The 18,326-nt window shown below is 41.5% G+C and overlaps 1 protein-coding gene across 1 annotated transcript; it reads right to left on the reverse strand.

Annotated features, from left to right (window-relative positions):
- Window positions 1-4,131: 4,131 nt before the first annotated feature.
- Window positions 4,132-18,080, reverse strand: LOC139391035 (solute carrier family 25 member 48-like). Its single transcript, XM_071138509.1, has 7 exons — window positions 17,894-18,080; window positions 13,894-13,937; window positions 13,051-13,122; window positions 12,103-12,355; window positions 10,668-10,958; window positions 5,593-5,726; window positions 4,132-4,838 (listed from the first exon to the last, which is right to left on the reverse strand). The coding sequence occupies exons 1-7, from the start codon at window positions 17,937-17,939 to the stop codon at window positions 4,734-4,736; spliced, it is 945 nt and encodes a 314-aa protein (XP_070994610.1). The 5' UTR covers window positions 17,940-18,080; the 3' UTR covers window positions 4,132-4,733.
- Window positions 18,081-18,326: the final 246 nt, after the last annotated feature.

The raw sequence follows: 18,326 nt of genomic DNA on the forward strand, positions 1-18,326 counted from the left end.
TAGATCCATCCATCTACAGCTGTATTTCCTCCAGAGATAGAAACTAATATAGATGTTTAAATATTTGATGTATTCAGGAAAGCTGATGAAACTAAGGATAAGTCTGAAATAGCACCCTATTCCATATGTAGTGCTTTTGGTCTAAAGTAGTGCACTATGTAGGAAATCGAGTTCCATTTCAGAAACAGACTAAAAGCTTGGTCTTCTCTGGTAGCCTTAATACAGTGGGTTGATGGGTCAGTACCTGCAGGACTGCAGCAAATTTTAATGACAGTGGAGGAGGGACGGTGACACACACACACACACACAGACACAGACAGACACAGACACAGACACACACACACAAACACACACAATGGAGGACGGATGGCGGCACACACACGCATGCACGCACGCACATACACACACACACACACACACACACACAATGGAGGACGGATGGCGGCACACACACGCATGCACGCACACACATACACATACACACACACACACACACACACACACAATGGAGGACGGATGGCGGCCCAGGCTGGCACCATCTCTCTGTCTAGACCAGTCATCATGGATTCTGTTGACACACGGATGACAAAATTAATCTTTCACCATTTTATTCCCATTTTATTGCCTATCGTTTTGTTTTACGACTGTCCTCTCTTGAGTCTTTGTCCAGTTCACAACGTTACCGTAGTAACCATAACTACAGCTGTTTGGCGTTGTAGTAACTGAAACCACGGAGAAAGGACAACGTAACCTTAGGAAAGGACAACGTAACCTTAGCTTTGTTTGGTTATTAAGTTATGTCATATTATAGAAATGTTAGTGGTCAAACAGTAACACATCCTGAAAGACATCGGTGCTGTGGGCTAATAAAGTAACATTGAAAAGGACAGAAAGGCCTGCTGATTAGCTCCCAATAACCACCTTTATTGGCAACGTTTCCATCCAACCAGGGGACCTGGCTAAGATCCATCCAACCAGGTGACCTGGCTAAGATCCATCCAACCAGGGGACCTGACGGAGATCCATCCAACCAGGGGACTTGGCTAAGATCCATCCAACCAGGGGACCTGACAGAGATCCATCCAACCAGGGGACCTGACAGAGATCCATCCAACCAGAGGACTTGGCTAAGATCCATCCAACCAGGGGACCTGACAGAGATCCATCCAACCAGGGGACCTGACAGAGATCCATCCAACCAGGGGACCTGACAGAGATCCATCCAACCAGGTGACCTGACAGAGATCCATCCAACCAGGGGACCTGACAGAGATCCATCCAACCAGGGGACCTGACAGAGATCCATCCAACCAGGGGACCTGACAGAGATCCATCCAACCAGGGGACCTGACAGAGATCCATCCAACCAGGGGACCTGACAGAGATCCATCCAACCAGGGGACCTGACAGAGATCCATCCAACCAGGTGACCTGACGGAGATCCATCCAACCAGGGGACTTGGCTAAGATCCATGCAACCAGGGGACTTGGCTAAGATCCATCCAACCAGGGGACCTGACAGAGATCCATCCAACCAGGTGACCTGACGGAGATCCATCCAACCAGGGGACCTGACAGAGATCCATCCAACCAGGGGACCTGACAGAGATCCATCCAACCAGGGGACCTGACAGAGATCCATCCAACCAGGGGACCTGACAGAGATCCATCCAACCAGGGGACCTGACAGAGATCCATCCAACCAGGGGACCTGACAGAGATCCATCCAACCAGGTGACCTGACGGAGATCCATCCAACCAGGTGACCTGACGGAGATCCATCCAACCAGGTGACCTGACGGAGATCCATCCAACCAGGGGACCTGACGGAGATCCATCCAACCAGGGGACCTGACAGAGATCCATCCAACCAGGTGACCTGACGGAGATCCATCCAACCAGGGGACCTGACAGAGATCCATCTAACCAGGTGACCTGACGAAGATCCGTGCTGGATCTTAAGGTCATCAATAAAGGTATTACACTGGGAGCATGTTCAGTGTGAGGGCCTTTCTGTCCTTTTCAAAATGTTCCCAAAACTTTAGGTGGATCACAGTTTTTATGTGTGCTCACTGTGCTCTTTAAAAGGTATCTTAAGATATATTTTAGTTATGTCACAGAGAGAGAGAGAGAGAGAGAGAGAGAGAGAGAGAGAGAGAGAGAGAGAGAGAGAGAGAGAGAGAGAGAGAGAGAGAGAGAGAGAGAGAGAGAGAGAGAGAGAGAGAGAGAGAGAGAGGTTAAGTTGGCAGACTGGTACTAGGCCATTCATTCAGCTGCACTGGGCTAGAGCCAACAACACCACACAGGGGCTCTCTGCAAACATTACTAGCGATCACATTATTGCTTCCTCCATTCCCGTTTCCTGTCAAATCTCATTGGAGGAGGTCCGAGGGAGGAACCTTGGATTTAAATAATGTGTGAAAAACAATATATTTTTTTGAGGAAGTATGAAAAAATACACTATATATACAACAGTATGTGGGCACCCCTTCAAATTAGTGGATTCGGCTATTTCAGCTACACCCGTTGCTGACAGGTGTATAAAGTTGGGCACACAGCCATGCAATCTCCATAGACAAACATTGGCAGGAGAATGGCCTTACTGAAGAGCTTAGTGACTTTCAATGTGGGACCGTCATAGGATGCCACCTTTCCAACAAGTCAATTCGTCAAATTTCTGACCTGCTAGAGCTGCCCCGGTCAACTGTAAGTGCTGTTATTGCGAAGTGGAAACGTCTAAACAGCAAAAACCGCTAAGTTGTGAAGTGGTAAGGCCACAAAAGCTCACAGAACGGGACCGCCAAGCATGTAGCTCGTAAAAATCATCTGTCCGCGGTTGCAACACTCACTACAGAGTTCCAAACTGCTTCTGGAAGCAACGTCGGTACAATAACTGTTGTTCGGGGAGCTTCATGAAATGGGTTTCCATGGCAGAGCAACCGCACACAAGCCCAAGATCACCATGCGCTATAACAAGCGTCGGCTGGAGTGGTGTAAAGCTCGCCACCTTTGAACTCTGGAGCAGTGGAAACGCGTTCTCTGGAGTGATGAATCACGCTTCACCATCTGGCAGTACAACGGACAAATCTGGGTTAGGCGGATGCCAGGAGAACACTACCTGCCTGAATGCCTAGTGCCAACTGTAAAGTTTGATGGAGGAAGAATAATGGTTCGGGCTAGGCCCCTTAGTTCAAGTTAAATGTTAATGCTACAGCATACAATGGCATTCTAGACAATTCTGTGCTTCCAACACTGTGTCCCTTTCCTGTTTCAGCATGACTGGCCTTCACAGAGCCCCTGACCTCAACCCCATCGAACACCTTTGGGATGAATTGGATCGCAGACTGTGAGCCACGCAACTCCATATGGGGGGGGGGGGGGGGGGGGGGGGGGGGGGGGGGCGCAACTCCATATGAATGCCCCTTGACTTTGGAATGAGATGTTCAACAAGCAGGTGTCCACATACTTTTGGTCATGCAGTGTATATAGAGAGCAATATTTCATATAATTATTGTCCTCTAGGACATTGGTTTTCAAACCTCTCTTCAAGGACCACCAGACATTTCACAATTTAGTTGTAGCCCTGTGCTACCTCTGTTTAACCTAATCAAAGGCTTGGTATTTATTCAGTTGAATCAGGGGTACTAACTCTAGAATAGTGTAAATATATGGACTGGCTGGGGGTCCCAGAGGTTGAAAACCCCTGCTCTAGGATATCAGCTGGTAAAGTTTGTTTTAGAGAACAGCGCCTTCTAGTGGAGGTTGTTTGTAGTCAACAGTTCATTCAAAACGTGTAGGGAGGGGGGGGGGGGGGGTTGTGTGGTATGGGGGCCCAGGACAGAGTTTGGGAAACACTGCATTACTGTATAGTGTAAAGACAGCTGTACAGAAGCACCCTGCCACCTGACTTTATCAGTCACCCACAGCCCTGAGATAAGGTTCTTCAGAATGATTCTTCATTGCCCCCCCTACATGTGCTCAGTAACAAGCTGCCAACATTGTGGGCCCCTGATGTTTTTGTTACTGTGTTTACTCGATTACTGTTACACGTCAGTAGCCTAGTATCTTTAAGGTTACTGCAGTCATTTAGAAAGCACTGACTTTTGGAGAGGATTCAAAGAAAGAATACAATTTAAATTGAAACAATATGTTTATTAGATTTGCCAAGTAAAAGTGTACAGAAACAGTCCGTAACAAGAATTCCCCCCCAAAAACCCATATTTAAAATAACTTTTAAGAAAAAATTAATGTACAAAACTATGCCTCCTTGTGGAATGACATTTAATTTCTCTCATACTTATTTACAAATCACAAAGTTTAAACAATTTAATTAAAAGCCTGGCACCAACAAAATATAATGATTCATGTGCGTATCATTATGGAGGTTAGAACTGGTTAACTGTTGGGTCCTAAAACGAGTTAATTTATGCAGCACAGCTATATATTAAGCGTACTGTTACTGTATATTATAGCACAACATATTTAAATGTATACATTTGTCAATTAATGTAAGCCACTTTAATTTAAGATATTTTCTTAATATAAGAAATTAGTATTTACACTTTATAAATAGATTGTATTATGGCAGTAGTGCAGATAATTCTCAAGTCAAGACACTCCCTACTTTCATTCTGCAAGGATTCAAATGATCTTCCTGAGGAAACCATTTGGAGTGTCCTAGGACAAGAGAATAACTGTCAAGATAATGTCTCATTATAATCCTTGTGTAGATACTAGAGACCCCTGAAGAACTGCAGAGAGAGTTCGTAGCCCAGAAACATGGTGGCGCTCATTGGGAAGCCTCGGATAGCGTTCACGGAGGCTCCGCGGAAGAAGACCTGGAGAGAGAGAGAGAGAAAATAATTACATAACGTGTAAAAAAGAAAGAAAAAGGAATTCAATTAAAACTTAATATCCTAATGTTCATAACAGCCAACCAAACAAACATAATCGCTGAAACCACATGGTTAACACCTATTCAAGCTTATTCAGGCCAAGTGCCTCTCTTGTTAAATTATTGTCAGGTATTGATCAAATGTCTATGATCAGTCGCTGTCTGCCAAAACACATTTGAACAAGATCTGTCTGGTCACTTGGGGGGGGGGGGGGGGGGTGACATAATACTATTGGCTATTTTGTTACATAACAAATTGACCAAAACCTGTTTGAACTCCCTTTTAACCTAGGAACGACCTTGGTAGTTAGTTAATAACTTTTCTTTGGAACAGATCTCGTCTCGCCCTTGTGACTTTTACAGGACATGTTGAGTTGGGTTCACCTGAGTATAAACTTTAAAAGCTGACGGGAAATAAAACCTGCAGCTACTAGTAGTGTCAGCAATTATCTATGCTGCCACAAAGCTACACCAAAACCACAGGCTACTGTATTACTTTACAAATGAAAATGTAGTGATGAATTAATGTTAAATTACTACACGGTGGGCTGGTTTCCCGTACAAAGATTAGACCTACACATGGACAAAGAAGCATGTTCAATGATCTTCACCTATAAAGTGCTGCTTTGTCCAGGTCTACAGACTTAGTGGGGGTCTGGGAAACGGTCCCAGTGTGTACTGTGTGTCTGTTCGCTTACATGTATCCCCTCGGTCTTGTAGCTCTGAACGACGCAGTGGACAATCCCTCTGTATTTCCTAGCGTGGAGAGCGTCAGCCTGTAGTCTGCTCTTCACCACGTCAGCTGGAGTAGCCGTGACCCACGAGATAGAACCTGTAGACAGAAACACGTCAGCTGGAGTAGCCGTGACCCACGAGATAGAACCTGTAGACAGAAACACGTCAGCTGGAGTAGAACCTGTAGACAGAAACACGTCAGCTGGAGTAGAACCTGTAGACAGAAACACGTCAGCTGGAGTAGAACCTGTAGACAGAAACACGTCAGCTGGAGTAGAACCTGTAGACAAAAACACGTCAGCTGGAGTAGAACCTGTAGACAGAAACACGTCAGCTGGAGTAGAACCTGTAGACAGAAACACGTCAGCTGGAGTAGCCGTGACCCACGAGATAGAACCTGTAGACAGAACCACGTCAGAGGTCAGGAGACTTTAGCATGTAGCAACAGAGTTGATCTATAATGTTTTAGAAGGTCCTTGTAACAGGCTTTGGCTACAGTGATGTACATTAGCATGTAGCAACAGAGTTGATCTGTAATGTTTTAGATAGTCCTTGTAACAGGCTTTGGCTACAGTGATGTACATTAGCATGTAGCAACAGAGTTGATCTGTAATGTTTTAGATAGTCCTTGTAACAGGCTTTGGCTACAGTGATGTACATTAGCATGTAGCAACAGAGTTGATCTGTAATGTTTTAGATAGTCCTTGTAACAGGCTTTGGCTACAATCAGGGCATGTTCCAGTCAGCAAAGCTTTATATGTAATATAAATAATAAATCATTTGGTGGTAGAGAAGACTATAGCACTCAGTTAAGAGTGTAGCTACCATAGAGGTACAACCAGTTTCGGGTATTGACAGGTTACATGTAACAGGGATTACATAATCAGATTACATCAACCCACATGATTTACAGGGTAGCCTAGGGGTTAGAGCGTTGGACTAGTAACCGGAAGGTTGCAAGTTCAAATCCTCGAGCTGACAAGGTACAATATGTTGTTCTGAACATGGCAGTTAACCCACTTAACTAGGCAAGTCAGTTAAGAAGGCTGTCATTGAAAATAAGAATTTGTTCTTAACTGACTTGCCTAGTTAAATAAATGTAAAAAAAAACACACAAAAATAAATGGATTGCAGTTACATTCTTAAAAACAGCCAATTACATTTTATAAAACGTCAAGATGTTTCTTCAAAACACACCGAACTGGCAGGTTTTTGAAATCTGTGCTGAGACACACTGCTAGGAAGTCACCTTTCAGTGGGAATGGAAGCTTGTCCCTTCTGTTCTAATCTATTACAAATCCCATTTGTCCTCTCCTTGTGGCTTTCCACACAAACATTTTTTATTTGACCAAAAACATCAGACCCTCACTTATTGAGAACTACAGTTGTAAAAGGAGGGTAAAACTACCAGAATTATTTTAGAATACATCAAATCCTTGAAATATATCACAAGACATCTAGTGGTCCTTCAAGTACTTATCACAGATGTCTGTAATTATGTCTTGCCCTCTGTGTGGCCGTATCGAAATAATAGAAAACAGAATGACGTAGCTGTAAAACGTCTAAATATAAAACATCTACTTAGTGAAAGGCTCCCGAGTGGCGCAGTGATCTAAGGTACTGCGTCTCAGTGCTAGAGACGTCACAATAGACACCTTGGTTCGAATCAAGGCAGTATCACAACCGGCTGTGATTGGGATCCCCGTAGGGCGGTGCACAATTGGCCCGGGTTTGGTCGGCGTAGGCTGTCATTGTAAATAATATATCTTTTTTTTTTTTTAAATACAATTTTTGTTTAATATGAGTTTCAGCATGAAATATCCTTGACATATTTTTTTCACACTCTTGTATTTATTTTACTATGTCACTATGTATATTTTACTATGTCACTATGTATATTTTACTATGTCATTATGTATATTTTACTATGTCACTATGTATATATTTTACTATGTCACTATGTATATTTTACTATGTCACTATGTATATTTTACTATGTCACTATGTATATTTTACTATGTCTATGTATATTTTACTATGTCACTATGTATATTTTACTATGTCACTATGTATATTTTACTATGTCACTATGTATATTTTACTATGTCACTATGTATATTTTACTATGTCACTATGTATATTTTACTATGTCACTATGTATATTTTACTATGTCATTATGTATATTTTACTATGTCATTATGTATATTTTACTATGTCTATGTATATTTTACTATGTCACTATGTATATTTTACTATGTCACTATGTATATTTTACTATGTCACTATGTATATTTTACTATGTCACTATGTAAATTTTACAATGTCATTATGTATATTTTACTATGTCTATGTATATTTTACTATGTCACTATGTATATTTTACTATGTCTATGTATATTTTACTATGTCACTATGTATATTTTACTATGTCACTATGTGTTTGTTGTCGATGTTTTGGGGGTCAAACTGGTGGCAGTTATGAAACAAGTCAACAGTAGGAAGAGTTGCAGAGTTCTTTGAAATTAATGCCATTGTTGATTAGATGCTTTTTTCATTAATTAGGCTTGAACCATATGGTCTAATTAAATCAACAACACCTTTCTCGAACATTCAAATGGAAGGAAGTAGTCATAATTAATCGTTGTCACCTCTTAAGCCCATTCTGGTGGGAAGCTGCTATAGACCACCAAGTGCTAACCGTCAGTATCTGGATAACATGTGTGAAATGCTTGATAATGTATGTGATATCAACAGTGAGGTATATTTTCTGGGTGATTTTAAATACTGACTGACTTATCAAGCTGCCCACTCAGGAAAAAGCTTCAACCTACCTGTGTAGTTACAAACAGCACAGGAATTAAATCATCAACATGTATTGATCACATCTATACTAATGCTGCAGATATTTGTTTTAAAGCAGTATCCAAACCCGTAGGATGTAGTGATCACAATATAGTAGTCATGTATAGGAAAACCACAGTTCCAAAGGCTGGGCCTAATATAGTGTACGAGAGGTCATATATTACATTTGTAGTGATTCATATGTTGATGTAAATAATATTTGCTGGTCTGTGGTGTGTAATGATGAGCAACCAGACGGTGCACTTGACACATTCATGAAATTGCTTATCCCAGTTACTAATAAGCACGCATCCATTAAGAAAATGACAAAAAAAACTGAAATCCCTGTTGATTGATGAGGAATTTTTAAAAAAATTGTCTGGTTGAGAGGGATGAGGCAAAAGGAATGGTAAATAAGTCTGGCTGTACAACCGATTGGCTAACGCACTGCAAATTTAGAAATCATGTGACTAAACGGAATAAAAATAAATAACTACACTCTGAAACCAAGATAACTGACATAAAGAATGATGGTAAAAAGATGTGGAGCACCTTCAATTACAATTTTTGGAGAAAAAGGCAAACTCAGCGCCATCATTCACTGAATCAGATGGCTCATTCATCACAAAGCCCACTGACAGCGCCAACTACTTTAATGATTTTTTTTTTTCATTGGCAAGATTAGAAAACGTAGGCATGACATGCCAGCAACATAACGCTGACACTACACCTCCCAAGTATAAGACAAGCGTTGTGCTTTTGAATTCCGTATTAAAATTCTATCAACACGCAAAAACAGTTCTTAAAAATGTCCTACATTTTCCTCTCTATGTGTGGTTGTTCGTCTTATCATCTCGCTCGATGGAAGTTCATAGTTCACCCATTACCCAACTTAAAAAAAATATAAAAAAAACACTACATCACTGATAATACAGAGGTCTGTTTGTGCGAAGCTTGATTAGTAATGCCTAGGAATACAAACATGTGAATGCTATGTATTTTGACAAGAGAGAGAACAGTATTGATGTAAAGAGTTGATAATTTTATGCAATTCATCATTTACAACTGACTGAACAGTTGTTGATGCTACGTGACAGTGTGAATCATTTATCATATTTCAGAGGTATAACATTAAAACTGTATAGCGAATAGGCTAGGTGTTCATCCCAGAAAAACCCTAGACCAGAGCTGCCCAACACTCTTCCTAGAGATCTACCAACTTGTAGGTTTTCAGTCCAACCCTCTTCCTGGAGATCTACCGTCCTGTGGGTTTTCAGTCCAACCCTCTTCCTGGAGATCTAGCATCCTGTGGGTTTTCAGTCCAACCCTCTTCCTGGAGATCTACCGTCCTGTGGGTTTTCAGTCCAAATGTAATTTAACACACCTTATTCTACTTACAGTATTAGCTGCTCAACAAGACCTTAACTAGCTACAGGACTGTGGATCTCCAGGAAGAGGGTTGGACTGAAAACCTACAGGACAGTAGATCTCCAGGAAGAGGGTTGGGCACCCCTGCCCTAGACCCACTCCAATTCGCATATCGCCCCAATAGATCCACAGATGACGCAATCTCAAATCACACTCCACACTGCCTTTTCCCACCTGGACAAAAGGAACACCTATGTGAGATTGCTATTCATTGACTACAGTTCAGCGTTCAACACCATAGTGCCCACAAAGCTCATCACTAAGCTAAGGACCCGGGGACTAAACACCTCCCTCTGAAACTGGATCCTGGACTTCTTGACGGGCCGCCTCCAGGTGGTAAGGGTAGGCAACAACACATCTGCCACGCTGATCCTCAACACGGGGGCCCCTCAGGGGTGAGTGCTTAGTCCCATCCTGTACTCCCTGTTCACCCATGTCTGCATTGCCATGCACGACTCCAACACCATCATTAAGTTTGCTGAAGACAACAGTGGTAGGCCAGATCCCCGACAACGGTGAGGTCCGGAAGGTGGTAGACTAAAATTCAAACCTGGTTACAGCCCTGCTAGCAATGTCAGGATTGTGGGTTTGATTTATTATTGGGCCTAACAACCCTCCACCAGTACATTCTCTGGCCTAGTGGAAACCAAAACGAGGCCACGGTTTCAACAGAATGCTCCTTTATCTGACCTAAAGGCTACTTTCAAATTTGCTTCCACCAATCACAACAGTAACATTATCATCCTTCCGTAAACACCTTCCAGTTACCTGCCAGTCCTCCAGACACCCATACAGTACAGGGATGAGGTGATGACCTCCCTTCAGGGGATAGCCAGCGACGGAACAACGCGTAGGGGATGAAGTACAGCGTGTACCCAGGGACGTCTCTCAGGACCATGGCCGCGGCCCCTCTGTAAAGCCCCCGGATCCCCTCAGTCCGCAGTATGGAGCTGATGCAGTGGATGGGCCCTCTGTAGGTCGGCTGGCCCTGGAGAGTCACGGAGCGCACAGCGATATTACCGTTCACGTTTCCGGTCGTCCCGGCGAGGGACAGGTTCTCTAAAATACACAAGGATTCAAAACAATGATTAGATTCTACAACTCATGCAGGAAGACGATTATTTTATTTATTACCAGGCAAGTCAGTTAAGAGCAAATTCTTATTTTCAATGACGGCCAGTGGGTTAACTGGTTAACTGCCTGTTCAGGGGCAGAACGACAGATTTGTACCTTGTCAGCTTGGGGGTTTGAACTTGAAACCTTCCGGTTACTAGTCCAACGCTCTAACCACTAGGCGACCCTGCCGCCCCTTATGGGGAAGGAGGCTTTAACTATATACCAGAACAACAGGTGATGGTCAACGTTTAACCCATGTATTATGCCCTATACTGTAGGCACCATAAAGATCCATGGGGCAACACACAAGGACGCGTGGTACGTGGCCATATATAAAAAAAAAGGTGCAGCAGTTTCCGTCTTCAAAACGGTGACTTGTGACTCATCACTGACAGGTGATTATAACGCCTTTTAGTTTTATCAACCTTTTAAGTGAGCTGTTTACAATCCACGGGATGTATCATCTCAAGCTAGCTCGTCTGAGTTGCTTGTTGTGAAATATGAATGGCTTGTTGGAAAACTAAAACTGAATCAGAATAGGCAAAATAATCGTTTTCCCTGGTTCGTTGAATTGTCAATTTATTCTGTTCTGTTCTAATCTAGACCTCTGAGTAAAGTCCCACTAAAATGAGCTGTCTAAACCCATGGGAACTGTAGGCACTGTACCTGCTAGAATGGTCTGAAGGGTAGTTGTACTAAAGGAAATACCTTCTAGAATGGTCTGAAGGGTAGTTGTACTAAAGGAAATACCTTCTAGAATGGTCTGAAGGGTAGTTGTACTGAAGGAAATACCTTCTAGAATGGTCTGAAGGGTAGTTGTACTTAAGGAAATACCTGCTAGAATGGTCTGAAGGGTAGTTGTGCTGAAGGAAATACCTTCTAGAATGGTCTGAAGGGTAGTTGTACTGAAGGAAATACCTTCTAGAATGGTCTGAAGGGTAGTTGTACTGAAGGAAATACCTTCTAGAATGGTCTGAAGGGTAGTTGTACTGAAGGAAATACCTTCTAGAATGGTCTGAAGGGTAGTTAAAGTAAAGGAAATACCTGCTAGAATGTTATATAATGTTGTATTGGGCTTTGACTTTACCTGCTAGACAGGGCAGAGTCTGCATCTGCAGTCTGATCTTAACTAAGTCGACCGGAGCTCCGAGTCCCACTGACATCAGCCCTGTCAACATGCTGGCCAGGGTCATGTCCAGCATACCACACGACTGTCTCTCGTCACCATGGCGGAACTTGCTTATAACCCTCTGTGTGTTGTTGAAGAATCCAAACACCACTGAGTTATACACAGTGATGCTGGCCAGCGGGAAGGAGAGACCCTTGAAGAAGCCAGCAATCTAGGTGGAAGAAAAATTAGAGTTTTTATGGAACAATTTGTTTTGCAGAAGGTCTGGGTCCCAGTATACCACGTGGCCTTTGGCAGCTTCAAGCATTCTCTTTCTCCCAGAGCGCCCTCCGCTTCTTTCCAGGTTTCCCCCCCCCCCCCCCCAGTACAGAGGGAGTATTCACAGCAAGGCACAATCATTTTTTATAAAACAAAAGCACAGTTGCTTCAAAAGTCAAATTTTTTGTCCATTCCAGAACTGTCACAGCTAGGCCTAAAGTATAATCTACAGGTGAGAGTGTGAGTTGACTATAGCATATTATTAATGATCTTTTACAGTAGTTGTCGAGGCCTCTACAGTTCTAAAGGAAACCATACTAATACAACGACGACAAAGGGTTTATCATGCCAAATATTATCCCATGGACTTCTCTGGGTTCCATTCCCTTTGAGACCACATACAAAATGTCCATGTGAGCATGACTGTAAATTGCTTTGAATAAAAGTGTCTGCTAAATGGCCTATATTTCATTTAGACTACAAGAGTAGTGACAAATCAAATAATATTAGTCACATGTGCCTGAATACAACAGGTGTAGGTAGACCTTTACAGGGAAACGCTTACTTACAAGCCCCTAACCAACAATGTAGTTAAAACAAACAAAATACGAATAAGAAATATAAGTAACAACTAGTTTAATCACTAACCGTTTCCTTTCTGTAGATTTGGAGGACACAGTGAAGGGTGTTCTTGTATCCTTTCCCAGCTTGTAAACGAGTCTGTTGGGTAGAATCATAGAATGGGAAAGGATAAGAACCTCAACATTCCTACTACATAAAACAACGGCCTACACAATCTACAGCATGTAGGCTAGGTGATGCGTGCTAACGGGTTTTAATGTTACTGCAGGCCTATAGCCCTCTAAATGGTAACTGTGTATGTACAGATACAGTAATATTGCATGTTTGGTAAAAAAAAAAAACAAGGTTTGACATTAAGGGTTGATCTATTGCCTAGAGCAAGTGAACTGAACAGTTAGGCAAATTGAGCCTGCTCGGAGGTTACCCCCACTGGGAGTTAAAAAAAAAATATATATATATTTTTTTACAGGCAGCATGAAACTGCAGGCATTGATCTGCCTGGTTCCCCTCCATTGTTTAAATGAAAGAGACAATGTAAGGCATTTGTGTGTGCTTTTTGGACCTTAATGTCAATCTCTGATTTAAACCCACAGTAGGTTGGTGGCACCTTAATTGGGAAGATGGGCTGGTGGTAATGGCTGGAGTGGAATGGTATCAAACACATGGTTTCCATGGTTTCCAGGTGTTTGATTCCATTCCAATTGTGATGTTCCAGCCATTATTATGGGCCTTCCTCAACTCAGCAGCCTCCACTGTTTAAACCTCATCGGACAGTTTCCTGTACACAGATTAAGCCTAAACCTGAACTTAAACTCAAGATAAACAGAGAATGTCCTTTCAGTTCAAGGCTAGGCTTGATCAGTGTCTGGGAAACTGGTCCTTTATGTGTTGAACTGTGTCCTCATGTACCTTGACTGTGTCCAGAGGATGACCCACAATAACACTGGAAGCTCCTATTGGAAAAACAGATGGAAACCACATTTAGGGGAGTGAGAAGGGATAGATAGGGGTGATAGAGGGAGGGGGGGGAGAGACAGTGAAAGAAAGCAGGGGGGAGAGAGAGTGAAAGAGAGCGGGGGGGGGGGGGGGGAGTGAGGGTGAAAGAGAGAGAGAGAGAGTGAAAGAGAGAAACACACACAGAACCAAAGAAAATTAACATTGACAAATGGTTTGATGAAGAGAAACCTATCCAACCCAGAAAATGCCTTCACTATGGTGAATCACTAAAACAATACAGAAATATATTATGGAAAAAGATGGAACAGCACGTCAGAAATCAGCTTAATGTAATTGAAGAATCCATAGACTAACCACATCTGGGAAAATTTGAAAAACACTAAACGAACAACAACACCAAGATGTATCTATCCAAAATGGAGATGTATGGATAAACCATTTCTCCAATATGTTTGGCCCTTTAACAAAGAACAAACAGCAAAAACATGTACATGATCAAATACACATCTTAGAATCAACTATTAAAGACGTCCAGAACCCACTGGATTCCAGAACACACTGGATTCCAGAACACACTGGATTCCAGAACACAGTGGATTCCAGAACCCACTGGATTCTTTAATTACATTGAATGAACTACAGGACAAAATACAAACCCTCCAACCCAAAAAGGCCTGTGGTGTTGATGGTATCCTCAATGAAATGATAAAATATACAGACCACAAATTCCAAATGACTATACTTAAACTCTTTAGCATCATCCTTATCTCTGGCATCTTCTCCAATATTTGGAACCAAGAACTGATCACCCCAATCCACAAAAGTGGAGACAGATTTGACCCGAATAACTCATGTGGGATATGCGTCAACAGCAACCTTGGGAAAATCCTCTGCATTATCATTAACAGCAGACTTGTATATTTCCTCAGTGAAAACAACGTACTAAGCAAATGTCAATTTGGCTTTTTACCAAATTACTGTATGACAGACCACGTATTCACCCTGCACACCCTAATTAACAAACCAACAAACCAAGACAAAGGCAAAGTCTTGTCATTCTTTGTTGATTTCAAAAAAGCCTTCGACTCAATTTGGCATGAGGGTCTGCTATACAAATTTATGAAAAGTGGTGTTGGGGGGGAAAACATACAACATTATAAAATTCATGTACACAAAACAACAAGTGTGTGGTTAAAATTGGCAAAAACACCAAATAACGCATGCAGAGCAGAATTAGGCCGATAATGATCCAAATCCAGAAAAAAAACGGTTAAATTCTACTACCACCTAAAAGGAAGCAATTCCCAAACGTTCCATAACAAAGCCATACCCTACAGAAAGATTAACCTGGAAAAGTCCCCTAAGCAAGCTGTTCCTGGAGCTCTGTTCACAAACACCAAGGACAGCAACACAATTAGACCCAACCGAATCATGAGAAAAGAAAAATATAATTACTTGACACATTTGAAAGAATTAACAAAATAAAAAAAATGAGCAAATTAGATTGCCGTTTGGCCCTAAACAGAGAGTACACAGTGGCAGAATACTGTAACTGACCCAAACTTAAGGAAAGCTTAGACTATGTACAGACTCAGTGAGCATAGCCTTGCTATTGAGAAAGGCAGACCTGACTCTCAATAGAAGACAGGATATGTATTTTGTACTTTAACAATTTGCATATCATTACAACATTGTATATATATAATATGACATTTGAAATGTCTTTATACTTTTGGAACTTTTGTGTGTGTAATGTTTACTGTTAATTTACATTGTTTATTATCTACTTCACTTGCTTTGGCAATGTTAACATATGTTTCCCATGCCAATAAAGCCCTTAAATTGAAATTGAATTGAAAGAAAGCATGCAGGGCATTCTACGCAATTAAAAAGCTAATTAAAATCAAAATACTTATTAAAATAGCCTAAATCGAATTTAAATGTGTCATTGAACCAATTGCACTTCATGGCAGTGAGGTGTGGGGTCCACTTGCAAAACAAGATTTCACCCAATGGGACAAACACCCGATTGAAACCCTGCATGCAGAGTTCTATAAGATTCTCCTACGTGTCCAGAGGACAACTACAAACAATACATACAGTGCAGAATTAGGCCAATATCCACTAATGGTTGTTGCTCATACATATATGTATTTATTTATTCCATTCCTTTACTTAGATTCGTGTGTATTAGGTATTTGTTGTGGAATTGTTAATTTAATTGTTAGATATTGCTGCACTGTCAGAACTAGAAGCACAAGCATTTCGCTACACTCGCAATAACATCTGCTTACCATGTGTATTTTTGACCGATACAATTTGATTTGATAATAAGAAAAACTCAAAATGCAGAGTAATTACGTTTTGGAAATATCTCAAATACAGTGACACCCTCTTATAACATTACCAAGCCCTGCAATGCCAAGAACTGAGAAAAGAGTCCCCTCATCCAGCTGGTCCTGGGGCTGAGTTTACAAATCTGTTCTACTAACACACTGAAGTCTCAGGACCAGAACATCCAATCAATCAGAATAAAATAAAACAGTCAAAACACAACTATATTACCTATTGGGAAACATAAGCACAAATAAAAATGCAGCGCTATATCGCCCTAAATCGACAGTACACCGTGGCAAACTATTTGACCAAGGTTACTGATCAAAACCTTAGAAAAACCTTGACAAAGTACAGGCTCAGCGAGCACAGCCATGCACCACAGCTGATCCTGTGACAGAACTGCATTTCCTAACAAAATTTCAAAAATATAAAACAATGAGTGTAATTACCCCAAATGTAAAACCCTTATTCAAGGTTTCAAAGACCTCTCTGATGACAATAGGCTACCCGTCCTTTTGGGGGAGGACGCAGAGAGCTGTGGGTTGGCAGCGCACTACATTGCTGCCTGCCATAAAACGAGGGACAGTGTCTGACAGACCAACCAACCTGCACATGTCCTTTATGCCATTGTTATTGTCCATTGTATGGTTATTTTAAACCTTGAATATTGTTGTTACTGATTGTCCCGTTGATCGTATTGATTATTATTATTATGTTAATATCGCAAATGTATCACTTAATCGCCAAAGTACGCTTTGGCAAGATGTCCATTGTTACGTCATGCCAATAAGGCAAATTGAATTGAAAGCGAGTGAAATAGAGGGAGAGATAATAACAACATAATGTTGTTTTAGTGACACACTGCCTAGAACATCCAACCCTTCTCAGACAATACAACTATAGTACCACAGATTTCAGCGAAGTACGGAGAGAACTGGGAGAATCATGTCCCGCCAGACAGTCTCAACAGCATTTTAAAACACAACCACATCTCTACATCTGCTTCGGGATCATTCGGGAACTCAACATTTTCAAAAACAAACAAACAAACGTTGGCCGATAATGTTCATAACTACAGTAGTCTGCCTATAGGCGAATAACAGGCGATGAAGAGTGAGAACAAGTTACAGCATTCCACAGATAGCATTATGTAATGTGAAACTACTGTACCCCTTTACTGGTCGTTCAGATAGCGCGCCTTGCAGAAGTAGAATATAGAAAAGGAAGACTTTTTCTCAAACTAAATAGTCAAACGTGTTGGAACTGTTTATTTAATTATTAACTCCCGTTAAGTGTTTGATCAAAATGATAACATGTCAAGCGCTATGTGGGCAATTAGATTTGGAAACTCTGTGTATGCTTCCCATTGTTTAAACTTTGTTCCAATGATTCATTTTTAAAAAACTTATAATAGAAAATAGATGAAACATAGGCCTAGGGTTAGGGTTAAACAAACATAGCAAATGTATTAAAATGAAAAACAAACGTTAATTTGTCAAACACACATGATGATAAACAAACCAAATCGACATACAATTGTCCAACACGTGCTCTATCCCAAACTCATCTCTAATTCTACAGCTAATTGACTAGTTAAAAAATAACGGACACTCACCTCCAATCCACCCTGCAAGGAAGTCATCTAAATGAAAACAATTCATTTTTGGATGCTCTTAATATAGCTTTTCTTTTGTCACTGTCACCAGTCAGTCACTTGTGAGCAGAAATCTTAATGGTCTGGAATTGAAAGTCGATACAGACACGCGGGGTAGAAACAAAGTAAAACAAATGTACTTTCCAAGCATCTATGTAAACCTCTAGATAGGTGTAGGAGGGTCAGTAAACATAAAAACGTTGGGAGGGATTGGACGTCTCTAAACCAATCAGCATCTAAGATTTCTGTACAGCGTTTGCGGTCTCAAAACAATGGGCATGTTCGTTTTGCATGGTCCGGTGCCCCGGTTGGTAGAGTTTTAACGTCAGGCCAAATGGAATCGCCTAAAACGGGACACCGGGCTATGCTAAACAAACTTGCCCTGATGACCTTC

Source organism: Oncorhynchus clarkii, chromosome 31, assembly GCF_045791955.1.
Source record: "Oncorhynchus clarkii lewisi isolate Uvic-CL-2024 chromosome 31, UVic_Ocla_1.0, whole genome shotgun sequence".
NCBI classification, from domain to species: Eukaryota; Metazoa; Chordata; class Actinopteri; order Salmoniformes; family Salmonidae; genus Oncorhynchus; species Oncorhynchus clarkii.